Below are 18,503 nucleotides of genomic sequence, written 5' to 3' on the forward strand. Positions count from 1 at the left end.
AAAAAAATGCAAACCACATTGAATGAATTTTTTTCAGAATTGTATTCAAAGTTTAGAAGTAAAATATGAAATTGAATTTATCCAACTTTTGTTAGATTTTTGACACACAAGCCACTTTAAATCCTTTTTTGATCCTAATCTTCGGGATTTTTTTATTTTTTTATTTATTTTTTTTATTGGCATTTTCAAATAGACAGAAAAAAGTGCAAGTCGAAACAGTACAATTTTAAAGTCAGTAAATTATTCACACACTTTCCCTTAAAACCCAAACCACCCACCCACTCAGGTCCCACCAACGAGGGACAAATGGCACAATTATATAACAAGTAAGACGACAAAGACAGACACATTCTAACACACACACACACACACACACACACACACACACACACACACACACACACACACACACACACACACACACACACACATTCGAGGCCAGAGACAGACAGACGAGCTGAAAAGGAGAGAGGGAGAAAAAAATATATATACAGGTAAAAGCCAGTAAATTAGAATATTTTGAAAAACTTGATTTATTTCAGTAATTGCATTCAAAAGGTGTAACTTGTACATTATATTTATTCATTGCACACAGACTGATGCATTCAAATGTTTATTTCATTTAATTTTGATGATTTGAAGTGGCAACAAATGAAAATCCAAAATTCCGTGTGTCACAAAATTAGAATATTACTTAAGGCTAATACAAAAAAGGGATTTTTAGAAATGTTGGCCAACTGAAAAGTATGAAAATGAAAAATATGAGCATGTACAATACTCAATACTTGGTTGGAGCTCCTTTTGCCTCAATTACTGCGTTAATGCGGCGTGGCATGGAGTCGATGAGTTTCTGGCACTGCTCAGGTGTTATGAGAGCCCAGGTTGCTCTGATAGTGGCCTTCAACTCTTCTGCGTTTTTGGGTCTGGCATTCTGCATCTTCCTTTTCACAATACCCCACAGATTTTCTATGGGGCTAAGGTCAGGGGAGTTGGCGGGCCAATTTAGAACAGAAATACTATGGTCCGTAAACCAGGCACGGGTAGATTTTGCGCTGTGTGCAGGCGCCAAGTCCTGTTGGAACTTGAAATCTCCATCTCCATAGAGCAGGTCAGCAGCAGGAAGCATGAAGTGCTCTAAAACTTGCTGGTAGACGGCTGCGTTGACCCTGGATCTCAGGAAACAGAGTGGACCGACACCAGCAGATGACATGGCACCCCAAACCATCACTGATGGTGGAAACTTTACACTAGACTTCAGGCAACGTGGATCCTGTGCCTCTCCTGTCTTCCTCCAGACTCTGGGACCTCGATTTCCAAAGGAAATGCAAAATTTGCTTTCGTCAGAAAACATGACTTTGGACCACTCAGCAGCAGTCCAGCTGGTGTCGGTCCACTCTGTTTCCTGAGATCCAGGGTCAACGCAGCCGTCTACCAGCAAGTTTTAGAGCAAAATATTCTAATTTACTGGCTTTTACCTGTATATATATAAAAAAATATATAATAATAATAATAAAATTAAAATTTAATAATAATAATAATATATAATAACATTAAAATAGAATAAAATAATACTAATAAATCTAATCTTCGGGATTTTACAAACATTTTAAATGACAATTTTAAAGTAAAATGTAGGAATAAACTTTAGTTTTTCATTTTTGTGTTTACATAGGGTGTACAAAGAAACACAAACCACTTTGAATCCTTTTTTTGATTATAATCTAAGATTTTTTGAAATTGAAATGCTTCTTTTAAAATTAAGAGGTAAAATTAAAACTATAACTTGTTTTCATTATTTCACTCTTTCTAATTATTTATACACAGGAAAAACAAACAAACACAGAGCACTTTGAATTGTTGTTTCATTCTAATATGTCAGTTTAAAAAATTGAAATGCTTTGTTTTAATTTAAAATGTTTAATTCTATGAATCTATCTTAAATATTTCATTACACAGGGAACAAAAACAAACATAAACCACTTTGAAATCTTTTTTGATTGTAATCTGAGATTTCTTTAAATTTAAATGCTATTTTCTATTAAAAAAATATATTTTAATTCCAGCTATTGACTGTCATTTTTTTCTTCTTCTTTTTATTCCTAATATGCAATTCATTAAAATTGAAATGCTATTTTTAAAATCAAATGTAATATTTTATTCATTTTACTTTTTTCATTCTGTTTTTCTTTACACGGTGAATAAAAACAAACTTTCAATCTTCCTTTTAATCCTAATCAGAGATTTTTCAAAATTGAAATGCTATTTTGTAAATAAATAAATACAAATATTCTATTTATTCATTTTCATTTTTAATTTTATTTAAGTTTACACAGGAATAAAAAAAAAACACAAACCACTTTAAATTATTTTTTTTATACTAATCTATTTTTTTTTTTACAAATTTAAAGACTATTTTCTAAATATTTTTTTTAATTCCAGCTATTCACTTACATTTTTTCATTCTGTTTTTGTATCCACGGTGAGTAAAAACAAACACAAACCACTTTAAATCATTTTTTGATGCTAATCTGAGATTATTCAAAAGTGAAATACTGTTTTCCTTTTTCTTTTATTCCAGCTATTCATTTGAATTTTTTGAATTCTGCTTTGTTTCCATGGTGAATAAAAACAAACTTTGAGTTCTTTTTTAAAACCTAATATAAACATTTTTTTTTTAAATTGAACTGCTATTTTCTTAATAATAATAAAAACAATCTATTTATTCATGATCAGTCTTTTATTAGTTTTTTTGTCGACACGGGAAATAAATAAAAACAAACACAGAACATTTACAATTCTTTTTTGATACTAATCTAAGATTTTTCAAAATTGAAATGCTATTTTCTAAATTATTTATTTTTTAAACCCACCTATTCAGTTTTTCGTTCTGTTTTTGTTTCCATGGTGAATAAAAACAAACACAAACCACTTTTAATTATTTTTTTTATCCTAAACTGAAATTTTACAAAATGTTAATGCTATTTTATGAAATAAAAATGTGAAATACATTTATTCTTTTTCATTTTTTCATTCCTAATCTTAGATTTTTCAAAATTGAAATACTTTTTTCTAAATTATTTATTTTTTAAACCCACCTATTCAGTTTTTCGTTTCCATGGTGAATAAAAACAAACACAAACCACTTTTAATTATTTTTTTTATCCTAAACTGATATTTTACAAAATGTTAATGCTATTTTATGAAATAAAAATGTAAAATACATTTATTATTTTTCATTTTTTCATTCCTAATCTGAGGTTTTTCAAAATTTAAATACTGTTTTCTAAATTATTTATTTTTTAAACCCACCTATTCAGTTTTTCGTTTCCATGGGGAATAAAAACAAACACAAACCACTTTTAATTTTTTTTTATCCTAAACTGATATTTTACAAAATGTAAATGCTATTTTATGAAATAAAAATGTAAAATACATTTATCATTTTTCATTTTTTCATTCCTAATCTTAGATTTTTCAAAATTTAAATACTATTTTATAAATTATTTCTTTTTTAAACCCACCTATTCAGTTTTTCGTTCTGTTTTTGTTTCCAAGGTGAACAAAAACAAACACAAACCACTTTTAATTATTTTTTTTATCCTAAACTGAAATTTTACAAAATGTTAATGCTATTTTATGAAATTAAAATGTGAAATACATTTATTCTTTTTAATTGTTTCCATTCCTAATGTGAGATTTTTCAAAATTTAAATACTATTTTATAAATTATTTATTTTTTAAACCCACCTATTCAGTTTTTCGTTCTGTTTTTGTTTCCAAGGTGAATAAAAACAAACACAAACCACTTTTAATTATTTTTTTTTATCCTAAACTGATATTTTACAAAATGTTAATGCTATTTTATGAAATAAAAATGTAAAATACATATATTATTTTTCATTTTTTCATTCCTAATCTGAGGTTTTTCAAAATTTAAATACTGTTTTCTAAATTATTTATTTTTTAAACCCACCTATTCAGTTTTTCGTTCTGTTTTTGTTTCCATGGTGAATAAAAACAAACACAAACCACTTTTAATAATTTTTTTATCCTAAACTGATATTTTACAAAATGTTAATGCTATTTTATGAAATTAAAATGTGAAATACATTTATTCTTTTGAATTTTTTCCATTCCTAATGTGAGATTTTTCAAAATTGAAATACTATTTTCTAAATTATTTATTTTTTAAACCCACCTATTCAGTTTTTCGTTCTGTTTTTGTTTCCAAGGTGAATAAAAACAAACACAAACCACTTTTAATTATTTTTTTTATCCTAAACTGAAATTTTACAAAATGTTAATGCTGTTTTATGAAATAAAAATGTAAAATACATTTATTATTTTTCATTTTTTCATTCCTAATCTGAGGTTTTTCAAAATTTAAATACTGTTTTCTAAATTATTTATTTTTTAAACCCACCTATTCAGTTTTTCGTTCTGTTTTTGTTTCCATGGTGAATAAAAACAAACACAAACCACTTTTAATAATTTTTTTATCCTAAACTGATATTTTACAAAATAATGCTATTTTATGAAATTAAAATGTAAAATACATGTATTCATTTTTTTCATTGTGTGTGTTTACACAGGGAATAAAAACAAACACAAACCACTTTGAATCCTTTTTTTGATCCTAGTCTGAGATTTTTCAGACAAAAAAATAAAACAAATATATTCTTTAATTTTCATTTTTCCATTCTGTTTTTGTTTCCACTGTGAATTAAAACAAACACAAACCACTTTTAATTATTTATTTTTTTATCCTAAATTGATATTTTACAAAATGTTAATGCTATTTTATGAAATAAAAATGTAAAATACATTTATTCTTTTTCATTTTTTCATTCCTAATCTGAGATTTTTCAAAATTGAAATACTATTTTCTAAATTATTTCTTTTTTTGAACCCACCTATTCCGTTTTTCGTTCTGTTTTTGTTTCCATGGTGAATAAAAACAAACACAAACCACTTTTAATTATTATTTTTTATCCTAAACTGATATTTTACAAAATGTAAATGCTATTTTATGAAATAAAAATGTAAAATACATTTATTATTTTTCATTTTTTCATTCCTAATCTGAGGTTTTTCAAAATTTAAATACTGTTTTCTAAATTATTTATTTTTTAAACCCACCTATTCAGTTTTTCGTTCTGTTTTTGTTTCCATGGTGAATAAAAACAAACACAAACCACTTTTAATAATTTTTTTATCCTAAACTGATATTTTACAAAATATTAATGCTATTTTATGAAATTAAAATGTAAAATACATGTATTCATTTTTTTCATTGTGTGTGTTTACACAGGGAATAAAAACAAACACAAACCACTTTGAATCCTTTTTTTGATCCTAGTCTGAGATTTTTCAGACAAAAAAATAAAAAAAATATATTCTTTAATTTTCATTTTTCCATTCTGTTTTTGTTTCCACTGTGAATTAAAACAAACACAAACCACTTTTAATTATTTATTTTTTTATCCTAAATTGATATTTTACAAAATGTTAATGCTATTTTATGAAATAAAAATGTAAAATACATTTATTCTTTTTCATTTTTTCATTCCTAATCTGAGATTTTTCAAAATTGAAATACTATTTTCTAAATTATTTCTTTTTTTGAACCCACCTATTCCGTTTTTCGTTCTGTTTTTGTTTCCATGGTGAATAAAAACAAACACAAACTACTTTTAATTATTATGTTTTATCCTAAACTGATATTTTACAAAATGTTAATGCTATTTTATGAAATAAAAATGTAAAATACATTTATTCTTTTTAATTTTTTCCATTCCTAATGTGAGATTTTTCAAAATTTAAATACTATTTTCTAAATTATTTATTTTTTAAACCCACCTATTCAGTTTTTCGTTCTGTTTTTGTTTCCATGGTGAATAAAAACAAACACAAACCACTTTTAATAATTTTTTTATCCTAAACTGATATTTTACAAAATGTTAATGCTATTTTATGAAATAAAAATGTAAAATACATGTATTATTTTTCATTTTTTCATTCCTAATCCGAGATTTTTCAAAATTTAAATACTATTTTCTAAATTATTCTTTTTTAAACACACCTATTCCGTTTTTTCATTCTGTTTTTGTTTCCATGGTGAATAAAAACAAACACAAACCACTTTTAATTATTTTTTTTATCCTAAACTGAAATTTTACAAAATGTTAATGCTGTTTTATGAAATAAAAATGTAAAATACATTTATTATTTTTCATTTTTTCATTCCTAATCTGAGGTTTTTCAAAATTTAAATACTGTTTTCTAAATTATTTATTTTTTAAACCCACCTATTCCGTTTTTCGTTCTGTTTGTTTCCATGGTGAATAAAAACAAACACAAACCACTTTTAATTACTTTTTTTATCCTAAACTGATATTTTACAAAATGTTAATGCTATTTTATGAAATAAAAATGTAATAATACATTTATTATTTTTCATTTTTTCATTCCTAATCTCAGATTTTTCAAAATTTAAATACTATTTTCTAAATTATTCTTTTTTAAACCCACCTATTCAGTTTTTCGTTCTGTTTTTGTTTCTATGGTGAAAAAAAACAAACACAAACCACTTTTAATATTTTTTTTTATCCTAAACTGATATTTTACAAAATGTTAATGCTATTTTATGAAATAAAAATGTAAAATACATTTATTATTTTTAATTTTTTCATTCCTAATCTGAGATTTTTCAAAATTGAAATACTATTTTCTAAATTATTTCTTTTTTTGAACCCACCTATTCAGTTTTTCGTTCTGTTTTTGTTTCCATGGTGAATAAAAACAAACACAAATCACTTTCAATTATTTTTTGATCCTAAACTGATATTTTACAAAATGTTAATGCTATTTTATGAAATTAAAATGTAAAATACATGTTGTCATTTTTTTCATTGTGTGTGTTTACACAGGGAATAAAAACAAACACAAACCACTTTGAAACCTTTTTTGATCCTAGTCTGAGATTTTTCAGACAAAAAAATTAAAAAAATGTATTCTTTCATTTTCGTTTTTCCATTCTGTTTTTGTTTCCACGATGAATTAAAACAAACACAAACCACTATTAATTATTTTTTTTATTCTAATCTGTGTGACTTTAAACGTTTTTCATATTCAAACATAAATTTTTTTCTGGTGTGTCCAAACTATTGACAGTAGGGATGTCCTATAATGGCTTTTTGCCGATATCCAGAGGTGGGTAGTAACGCGCTACATTTACTCTGTTACATCTACTTGAGTAACTTTTGGGATAAATTGTACTTCTAAGAGTAGTTTTAATGCAACTTACTTTTACTTTTACTTGAGTATATTTATAGAGAAGAAACGCTACTTTTACTCCGCTACTTTTATCTACATTCAGCTCGCTACTCGCTACTAATTTTTATCGATCTGTTAATGCACGCTTTGTTTGTTTTGGTCTGTCAGACAGACCTTCAAAGTGCCTGCCTTACTGGTGACGTTTCACTCCGTTCCACCAATAAAATGCAGTCACTGGTGACGTTCACTCCGTTCCACCAATCAGATGCAGTCACTGGTGACGTTGGACCAATCAAACAGAGCCAGGCGGTCACATGACCTGACTTAAACAAGTTGAAAAACTTATTGGGGTGTTACCATTTAGTGGTCAATTGTACGGAATATGTACTGTACTGTGCAATCTACTAATAAAAGTTCCAATCAATCAATCAAAAGTGTGAAGGAAAAAAGACCCTTTTTTATTTCAACCGTACATCCCGTCACAAGCCTAAAGACTGACTGCACAGTTCCTGTCTTCACAATAAAAGTGCCGCTCCATCGCGCCTGCGCTTTCAAAATAAGAGTCTCCGAAAGCCAGCGCAAACAAGCTAGCAAGCTACGGAATTTGCCGCCAATGTATTTCTTGTAAAGTGTGTGAAAACGAATATGGAAGCTGGACAAATAAGATGCCAAAAACCAACCACTTTCATGTGGTATTAGACAGAAAGGAGGAACTTTTTTTCTCCTGCATTTGAAAACGTGGACGTTATCATCACTACTGTCTGATTACAATCAATGCAAGTCATCAGAATCAGGTAATACACCAACTTATATTCTTGTCTTCATGAAAGAAAGGAATCTATATGTGTTAAACATGCATGTATATTCATTAAAACACCTTTAACATGTAAACAAAAACGGCAAAATAAATAAATATAAATGATATACTGTATATATCAATGTATGTGTATATATGTATATATATATATATGATATGTGTGTGTATGTTACTCATCAGTTACTCAGTACTTGAGTAGTTTTTTCACAACATACTTTTTACTTTTACTCAAGTAAATATTTGGGTGACTACTCATTACTTTTACTTGAGTAATACATCTCTAAAGTAACAATGCTCTTACTTGAGTACAATTTCTGGCTACTCTACCCACCTCTGCCGATATCCGATATTCCGATATTGTCCAACTCTTTAATTACTGATACCGATATCAACCGATACCGATATATACAGTCGTGGAATCAACACATTATTATGCCTAATTTGGACAACCAGGTATGGTGAAGATAAGGTACTTTTTAAAATTTTTTATAAAATAAGATAAATTAATTAAAAACATTTTCTTGAATAAAAAAGAAAGTAAAACAATATAAAAAACAGTTACATAGAAACTAGTAATGAATGAAAATGAGTACAATTAACTGTTAAAGAGATGTCCGATAATGGCTTTTTGCCGATATCCGATATTCCGATATTGTCCAACTCTTTAATTACCGATACCGATATCAACCGACACCGATATATACAGTCGTGGAATTAACACATTATTATGCCTAATTTGGACAACCAGGTATGGTGAAGATAAGGTACTTTTTTTAAAAATGTATAAAATAAGATAAATTAATTAAAAACATTTTCTTGAATAAAAATTAAAGTAAAACAATATAAAAACAGTTACATAGAAACTAGTAATGAATGAAAATGAGTACAATTAACTGTTAAAGAGATGTCCGATAATGGCTTTTTGCCGATATCCGATATTCCGATATTGTCCAACTCTTTAATTACCGATACCAATATCAACCGATACCGATATCAACCGATACATACAGTCGTGGAATTAACACATTATTATGCCTAATTTGGACAACCAGGTATGGTGAGATAAGGTACTTTTTAAAAAAATTTATAAAATAAAATAAGATAAATAAATTAAAAACATTTTCTTGAATAAAAAAGAAAGTAAAACAATATAAAAACAGTCACATAGAAACTAGTAATTAATGAAAATGAGTAAAATGAACTGTCAAAGGTTAGTACTATTAGTGGACCAGCAGCACGCACAATCATGTGTGCTTACGGACTGTATCCCTTGCAGACTGTATTGATATATATTGATATATAATGTAGGAACCACAATATTAATAACAGAAAGAAACAACCCTTTTGTGTGAATGAGTGTAAATGGGGGAAGGAGTTTTTTTTGGGTTGGTGCACTAATTGTAAGTGTGTGTATCTTGTGTTTTTTATGTTGATTTAATAAAAAAAAAAAAAAAAAAAAAAAAAAAAAAAAAAAACGATACTGATAATAAAAAAAATGATACCGATAATTTCCGATACTACATTTAACATTTTAACGCATCTCTAATTGACAGGCGTCCATTTTTCAAACATTAAAGATGTCATTTGTTGCAGGCTCACATTCTGGAGTACGGCCTGGCTGTCCACGAGAAGGTGGTCCCCCAGGACATGAGGCCCCTGCACAAGAAGCTGGTGGACCAGTTCCATCTCATGAAGTCCAGCCTGGGCATACAGGTTTGTGCCACATCATTAAAAAAAAAAAAAAAAAAAAGACTTAAACAGACTCTTATTAATGAATAGCTATTTGTGAGATGAAAAAAAAAAAGCCACTTGCATAACATCATTTCCCTGAAAGTAATTAACTGACGTCTTCCCCTCATTAAACACATTTTTCAGCGCTCGTACGAGAAAGCGTGTCATCACGTGCAGTTCTGCTCTTTTGTCCTCCCCCAGGAGTTTCCGGCTTATGTCCGTGCAAGCCCGGTGCACTTCACCAATGGAAGCCCGCGTACGTGCAGGAACTCGGTGCCCAGCATCATCAGCCCGGACGGCGGCAGAGTCGCCGCCAGACGAAGGTGAGGACCTGGGATTTGAACCCAAAATGATTTGCAAGCATACTTGCCAACCCTCCCGGATTTTCCAGGAGATTCCCGAAATTCAGCGCCTCTCCCGAAAACCTCCCCGGGACAAATTTTCTCCCGAAAATCTCCCGAAATTCAGGCTAACCCACAATATAAACAGCGTACCTGCCCAATCACGTTATAACTGTAGAATGATGGAGGGCGAGTTCTTGGTTTCTTATGTGGGTTTATTGTTAGGCAGTTTCATTAACGTCCTCCCAGCGCGGCAACAACACACAACAACAGCAGTCACGTTTTTGTCTACCGTAAAGCAGTTTGTCTGCCGTAAACAGCAATGTTGTGACACTCTTAAACAGGACAATACTGCCATCTAGTGCATTTGATGAAAGCACTTTTGTGCGTGCCACACAGCAATGCATCATCAGAGAGGGTGTTCAGCATGGTTCAAAAAATAGTGACAGAGAATAGAACAAGGATGGACAATTCAACCCTTAACTCAACAATGAGTAGATGAGTGTTATGTGTGTGTATATGTGTAAATAAATGAACACTGAAATTCAAGTATTTATTATATATATATATATATATATATATATATATATATATATATTTATATATATATATATATATATATATATGTATATATATATATATATATATATATATATATAAATATATATAATCAAATAAATATACATTTATAGCTAGAATTCACTGAAAGTCAAGTATTTCTTATATATATATGAAATACTTGACTTAGTATTTCATCAAGTACTTCTTATATATATATATATATATATATATATATATATATATATATATATATATATATATATAATAAAATAAATATATATTTATAGCTAGGATTCACTGAAAGTCAAGTATTTCTTATACACATATATATATATATATATATATATATATATATATATGAAATACTTGACTTAGTATTTCGTCAAGTATTTCTTATATATATATATATATATATATATACATATATATATATATATATATATATATATATGAAATACTTGACTTGGTGAATTCTAGCTGTAAATATACTCCTCCCCTCTTAACCACGCCCCCAACCATCCATCAATTTTCTATATCGCTTATCCTTACTAAGGCCACAGGTAAGCTTATCCCCTGGCAGGGCACATAAGGACAAACACACAAACAACACAAAGATAGTTCGTAAAATGCTTCAAAAAGAGTTCGTCTGGAAATTGGGCAGATCCTGCCATCTGTCCGCTTTGAAGTCACAGTGGAGTTTTACGAGCCTTCCTCCTGGTAGGCCCCAAAAACAGCTACCGTCTCCCTGCCAGGAACTCAATGTAATACAAAGCTTTTGTGATAATTTAGAAACAATTATTATATTATATTATTATATTATATTTTTATACAATATATAAAATAACATTTATATTATACTGTGATAAGTGTGACCAGTAGATGGCAGTTAAACATAAGAGATACGTGTAGACTTGTCATGACTTGGTCCGGGGTGTTTGCTTTTCCAGGATGCAATGGAAAGTTGGCATGGGCGAGACGGGAATTAAGGTACATGGCGGGTTTTAATATATCAATTTAATATATCAAAAAAAGGGATAAATGAAAGCGCGCACAGTGGCGGATAATAAACTATGAAACCAAAAGACTGTAGCAAAAAGTACAAATGAAAAGCACGCACAGTGGCGGAGAATAAACTATGAAAAACAAAAAGATTATAAACATGGAACAAAAACTTACTTGGCTTGGACAAAAAAAGGAGCAGCGTGAACATGGCCATGAAACAATGGACAGAGCATAAATGTGGTGTGATGTCGTCAGGCCGAACAACAGAAAATGAATGAACTTAAATACTATGGACATGATTAGTGAAAGCAGGTGCGTGACTCAAAACGTGAAACAGGTGCGTGACGTGACAGGTGAAAACTAATGGTTGCTATGGTGACCAGACAAGGGAGTGAAAAGACAGAAACTAAACAAAACATGACTTAAAACAAAACATGATAATACAGACATGACAAGACTGCAATATGACTCAAGTAAACACCAACATTTTATATGTTCCATTGAAATATACACTATATTGTTGTTTTTTGGTTTGTTTTTTAATGTTATAGTGTCTTACTGTATATGGAAAAAAAAAAACAGTACGACATATATAATATTTTGCTGCAATTCTGTATTTTAATTAGGAAAACCATAAAAACTGTGCAAGAAGTTCTTGGTGCCAACTTAAACAAGAGTCGATCAGTCTTTAGTCACTTTGTTAACAAGTCTTCCATTTACTTCCTTTGTCCTCTTCTTCGCTTGCAACTTTTTCGTGTCCTCCTTCCACCTCAAACGCCACTTTGTGCTCCTTCCGTTCTCCCCCACCTGAGTGTGTGTGTGTGTGTGTGTGTGTGTGTGTGTTGTGTTCAGTGACCCTGTCGCGCTGTCTCCCTGCGACATTCTGCCTCCACAGTTTGATCCCAGGGGGAAGCGCCCCACAGGAAGATACTGCCTGCCTGGCATCCGCCTCTGTCTGACATTTCCCATTTTGTCTCTTTTGAGTTGTTATTTTTTTTTGTATTTCAACCTTCAAGCAAACCTTTTTTTTGTTTGTTCTCTATAAAAACTCCATTTGCTCGGAGGAAGCTGTGATTATCTTCTTCCAATCTGACATTTTCCTCCTATTTATGTCTTCTTCCATGTCTTATCTGTCTCCTCGCTCTGTTCCGGTGAGTCTCGAAGCTGCTTTGTTTTTGTTTTCGTTGCACGCATCTTCACAATAACGCATGTTTATGTCGTTTTATTTTTTTTTCTTTATCAATGCAGCCTGCGCAGCTACCCGGCGGTCAATCGCTACTCGTCCTCCTCGCTGTCCTCCCAGGCATCCAACGAGGTCAGCAACATCACGGGGCAGTCGGAGAGCTCGGACGAAGTCTTCAACATGCAGGTACTTGAACGCACCACGATTAGCGTTATACAAGCCCCGTTTCCATATGAGTTGGGAAATTGTGTTAGATGTAAATATAAACGGAATACAATGATTTGCAAATCCTTTTCAACCCATATTCAATTGAATGCACTACAAAGACAACATATTTGATGTTCAAACTCATAAACTTTATTTATTTTTTTTGCAAATAATAATTAACTTAGAATTTCATGGCTGCAACACGGGCCAAAGTAGTTGGGAAAGGGCATGTTCACCACTGTGTTACATGGCCTTTCCTTTTAACAACACTCTGTAAACGTTTGGGAACTGAGGAGACACATTTTTTAAGCTTCTCAGGTGGAATTCTTTCCCATTCTTGCTTGATGCACAGTAGAGATGCGCGGATAGGCAATTATTTCATCCGCAACCGCATCAGAAAGTCGTCAACCATCCGCCATCCACCCGACCTAACATTTGATCAGAACCGCACCCGCCCGTTGTTATATATCTAATATAGACGATGCAAGGCATTAGTGAGGTTATAAAGCTTTTGCCTGTTAAAGAAAGGAGACTGATCCAATGCAGCACAGACATTCGCGTGCCACGCTGTCACGACCCAGACGCACACCAGTGCGCAATCATATGGGAGCCGCGCTGAGCGCACCTCCAAGCGCGTCTCGCTGCCGGCGACGGCCGGGTATGGGCCCGACGCTCCAGCGCCATCCATTTTCAGGGCTAGTTGATTCGGCAGGTGGGTTGTTACACACTCCTTAGCGGGTTCCGACTTCCATGGCCACCGTCCTGCTGTCTATATCAACCAGGGTGAGCCCCACCCCTTTCGTGAGCGCACTGCGCGCGGAGTGACCCCTGTTACGCGCCCCCGGCAACAGGGGTGGCGGGCAGGTAAGCTGCGCGGGCGGAGCGCGCGGAGTGACCCCTGTTACGAGCCCCCGGCCACGGGGGTGGCGGGCAGGTAAGCTGCTTACCTGCTGCGCGTGACGCCGGCCGCGGCGAAGGCGGACGAGGCGGGGTGTCGGTGCGGTGGGCGCGGTGGTGACCCTGGACGTGCGTTGGGCCCTTCTCGCGGATCGCCTCAGCTACGGCTCCTGGTGGGGCCCTCTCGGGGGAAGGGGCCTCGGTCCTGGACCCCGGCGAGGCGTCCCTTCTCCGCTCCGTAAAAGTGTCCATCTCTTCTTTTTTTTCTTCTTCTGTTGTGGCATATGCTGCAGGTGCCTGCTCGTTTTTCGTATGTGGGTAACAACATTTAACTATGTATATATATTTCCCAATTGGTTTAACTGCCACCCGCCTGAATCTATTTAAAATCTAATTTTATTTTTATTTTAACCGCCCGACCCGACCCGTGGATAAAATCTAATTTTTTTTAATTTCATCCGCCTGATCCGCGGATAATCCGCGGACTCCGCGGTTGTGTCCGCAAACCGCGCATCTCTAATGTACAGCTTAAGTTGTTCAACAGTCCGGGGGTCTCCGTTGTGCTATTTTAGGCTTCATAATGCGCCACACATTTTCAATGGGAGACAGGTCTGGGCTACAGGCGGGCCAGTCTAGTACCCGCACTCTTTTACTATGAAGCTAGGGTTACTATGCATTGTCTTGCTGAAATAAGCAGGGGCGTCCATGGGAACGTTGCTTGGATGGCAACATATGTTGCTCCAAAACCTGTATGTACCTTTCAGCATTAATGGCGCCTTCACAGATGTGTAAGTTACCCATGTCTTGGGCACTAATACACCCCCATACCATCACACATGCTGCCTTTTCAACTTTGCGCCTATAACAATCCGGATGGTTCTTTTCCTCTTTGGTCCAGAGGACACGACGTCCACAGTTTCCAAAAACAATTTGAAGTGTGGACTCGTCAGACCTCAGAACACTTTTCCACTTTGTATCAGTCCATCTTAGATGAGCTCAGGCCCAGCGAAGCCGACGGCGTTTCTGGGTGTTGTTGATAAACGGTTTTCGCCTTGCATAGGAGAGTTTTAACTTGCACTTACAGATGTAGCAACCAACTGTAGTTACTGACAGTGGGTTTCTGAAGTGTTCCTGAGCCCATGTGGTGATATCCTTTACACACTGATGTCGCTTGTTGATGCAGTACAACCTGAGGGATCGAAGGTCACGGGCTTAGCTGCTTACGTGCAGTGATTTCTCCAGACTCTCTGAACCCTTTGATGATATTACGGAGCGTAGATGGTGAAATCCCTAAATTCCTTGCAATAGCTGGTTGAGAAAGGTTTTTCTTAAACTGTTCAACAATTTGCTAACGCATTTGTTGACAAAGTGGTGACCCTCGCCCCATCCTTGTTTGTGAATGACTGAGCATTTCATGGAATCTACTTTTATACCCAATCATGGCACCCACCTGTTCCCAATTTGCCTGTTCACCTGTGGGATGTTCCAAATAAGTGTTTGATGAGCATTCCTCAACTTTATCAGTATTTATTGCCACCTTTCCCAACTTCTTTGTCACGTGTTGCTGGCATCAAATTCTAAAGTTAATGATTATTTGCAAAAAAAAAAAATGTTTATGAGTTTGAACATCAAATATGTTGTCTTTGTAGCATATTCAACTGAATATGGGTTGAAAATGTTTTGCAAATCATTGTATTCCGTTTATATTTACATCTAACACAATTTCCCAACTCATATGGAAACGGGGTTTGTAGTTGATGTCAGCGTTAGCGTAAGGCAGGGGTGTCAAACTCGTTTTCATTGAGGGCCACATAGCAGTTATGGTTGCCCTCAGAGGGCCGCTTTTAACAATGAGTAATATATGAATACACATGTGTGTGTATATATTAAAAAAATATTACAATTTTACTTTAAAAACTGGCAGCTCAGTAACAAGAATGTTACAGTAAAAGCAGTGTTTTTGTTTTACAGCATATAAAAAAAATAAAAAATAGAATGGAATGCGGAAGTTGTGGATCGGTGGAGGGAATACTTCGAAGACCTCCTCAATCCTACCAACACGTCTTCCTATGAGGAAGCAGTGCCTGGGGAATCTGTGGTGGGCTCTCCTATTTCTGGGGCTGAGGTTGCTGAGGTAGTTAAAAAGCTCCTCGGTGGCAAGGCCCCGGGGGTGGATGAGATCCGCCCGGAGTTCCTTAAGGCTCTGGATGCTGTGGGGCTGTCTTGGATGACAAGACTCTGCAGCATCGCGTGGACATCGGGGGCGGTACCTCTGGATTGGCAGACCGGGGTGGTGGTTCCTCTCTTTAAAAAGGGGAACCGGAGGGTGTGCTCTAACTATCGTGGGATCACACTCCTCAGCCTTCCCGGTAAGGTCTATTCAGGTGTACTGGAGAGGAGGCTACGCCGGATAGTCGAACCTCGGATTCAGGAGGAACAGTGTGGTTTTCGTCCTGGTCGTGGAACTGTGGACCAGCTCTATACTCTCGGCAGGGTCCTTGAGGGTGCATGGGAGTTTGCCCAACCAGTCTACATGTGCTTTGTGGACTTGGAGAAGGCATTCGACCGTGTCCCTCGGGAAGTCCTGTGGGGAGTGCTCAGAGAGTATGGGGTTTCGGACTGTCTGATTGTGGCGGTCCGCTCCCTGTATGATCAGTGTCAGAGCTTGGTTCGCATTGCCGGCAGTAAGTCGGACACGTTTCCGGTGAGGGTTGGACTCCGCCAAGGCTGCCCTTTGTCACCGATTCTGTTCATAACTTTTATGGACAGAATTTCTAGGCGCAGTCAAGGCGTTGAGGGGATCCGGTTTGGTGGCTGCAGGATTAGGTCTCTGCTTTTTGCAGATGATGTGGTCCTGATGGCTTCATCTGGCCAGGATCTTCAGCTCTCACTGGATCGGTTCGCAGCTGAGTGTGAAGCGACTGGGATGAGAATCAGCACCTCCAAGTCCGAGTCCATGGTTCTCGCCCGGAAAAGGGTGGAGTGCCATCTCCGGGTTGGGGAGGAGATCTTGCCCCAAGTGGAGGAGTTCAAGTACCTCGGAGTCTTGTTCACGAGTGAGGGAAGAGTGGATCGTGAGATCGACAGGCGGATCGGTGCGGCGTCTTCAGTAATGCGGACGCTGTATCGATCCGTTGTGGTGAAGAAGGAGCTGAGCCGGAAGGCAAAGCTCTCAATTTACCGGTCGATCTACGTTCCCATCCTCACCTATGGTCATGAGCTTTGGGTTATGACCGAAAGGACAAGATCATGGGTACAAGCGGCCGAAATGAGTTTCCTCCGCCGGGTGGCAGGGCTCTCCCATAGAGATAGGGTGAGAAGCTCTGTCATCCGGGGGGAGCTCAAAGTAAAGCCGCTGCTCCTCCACATCGAGAGGAGCCAGATGAGGTGGTTCGGGCATCTGGTCAGGATGCCACCCGAGCGCCTCCCTAAGGAGGTGTTTAGGGCATGTCCGACCGGTAGGAGGCCACGAGGAAGACCCAGGACACGTTGGGAAGACTATGTCTCCCGGCTGGCCTGGGAACGCCTCGGGATCCCCCGGGAGGAGCTGGACAAAGTGGCTGGGGAGAGGGAAGTCTGGGCTTCCCTGCTTAGGCTGCTGCCCCCGCGACCCGACCTCGGATAAGCGGAAGAAGATGGATGGATGGATGGATGGATGGATGGAGAATGGAATGGAGAAACAATACCACTGTTTTTAGCGGTTAAATTCAAGCAACAGAGCTGCCAGTTGTTGTTTTATATAATGTAAAATTGTGTTGTTTTAATGTTATTTTTTTTGTTTTTTTAATGTTATAGTGTCTTACTGTATATGGAATAAAACAGTACCAAAGTTGATTTTACGGTAAAAAACTCAGTCGGCGGAATTTAACCGTAAAATCTATTGTCAATTTTACAGTCTATAATTTGATTGATCATTTGTTTTGGAATCGTACATCAAGCAAATATTTATGTACAGTATTTATATTTATTTTAATAAACATTTATTTTGGAATACTTAGTATAGTATTTTGATTTTGATAATATTGAATTTTTAAAAGATATGCAATCGCATGCAGTATATGATGATGTCAAAAGGGAAAGAACAAATTAGTGTAGTAAGAAAAAATCAAGCGTTTTATTAACGCATATTATTTCCAGGCTTTCGCGGGCCACGTGAAATAATGTGGCGGGCCAGATTTGGCCCCCGGGCCTTGAGTTTGACACCTGTGGCGTAAGGGCACAGTGTTACAGTTATGGTTTTTAAAGTGTAATTGTTTTTCTTAAAGTGTATTTTTATGTATCTGTATCTTTTGCTGCTGCTTTGCCAGGACTCTCTTGAATTTTTTTTTATTTTTTAACCTTAATGGGACTTTTCTGGTTAAATAAAAGTTAAATAAAAAATGGTTAAAGTTAGTTTTAGCGTTTGGGTTAAATGTTTCGGGTCAGGGCTTAGCTGTTAGCATTGTATTTTTGTTTTAATGTGTTATCGTTCGAGTTAGGGTTAGTTTTT

The 18,503-nt window shown here is 35.0% G+C and overlaps 1 protein-coding gene across 3 annotated transcripts in view; it reads left to right on the top strand.

The window, feature by feature from the left end:
* dock4b (dedicator of cytokinesis 4b) overlaps positions 1-18,503 on the top strand; it is a 470,089-nt gene that overhangs the window by 409,819 nt on the left and 41,767 nt on the right. For 2 of the 3 annotated variants that reach the window (XM_061961401.1, XM_061961403.1), the window contains 3 exons: positions 9,686-9,805; positions 10,025-10,146; positions 12,976-13,096. In XM_061961401.1, coding sequence (XP_061817385.1) covers positions 9,686-9,805; positions 10,025-10,146; positions 12,976-13,096 — 363 coding nt within the window. The remainder of the gene's footprint in view (positions 1-9,685; positions 9,806-10,024; positions 10,147-12,975; positions 13,097-18,503) is intronic. The other variant, XM_061961402.1, reaches the window with a different exon arrangement.

This window comes from Nerophis lumbriciformis, linkage group LG05, assembly GCF_033978685.3.
Source record: "Nerophis lumbriciformis linkage group LG05, RoL_Nlum_v2.1, whole genome shotgun sequence".
NCBI lineage: Eukaryota > Metazoa > Chordata > Actinopteri > Syngnathiformes > Syngnathidae > Nerophis > Nerophis lumbriciformis.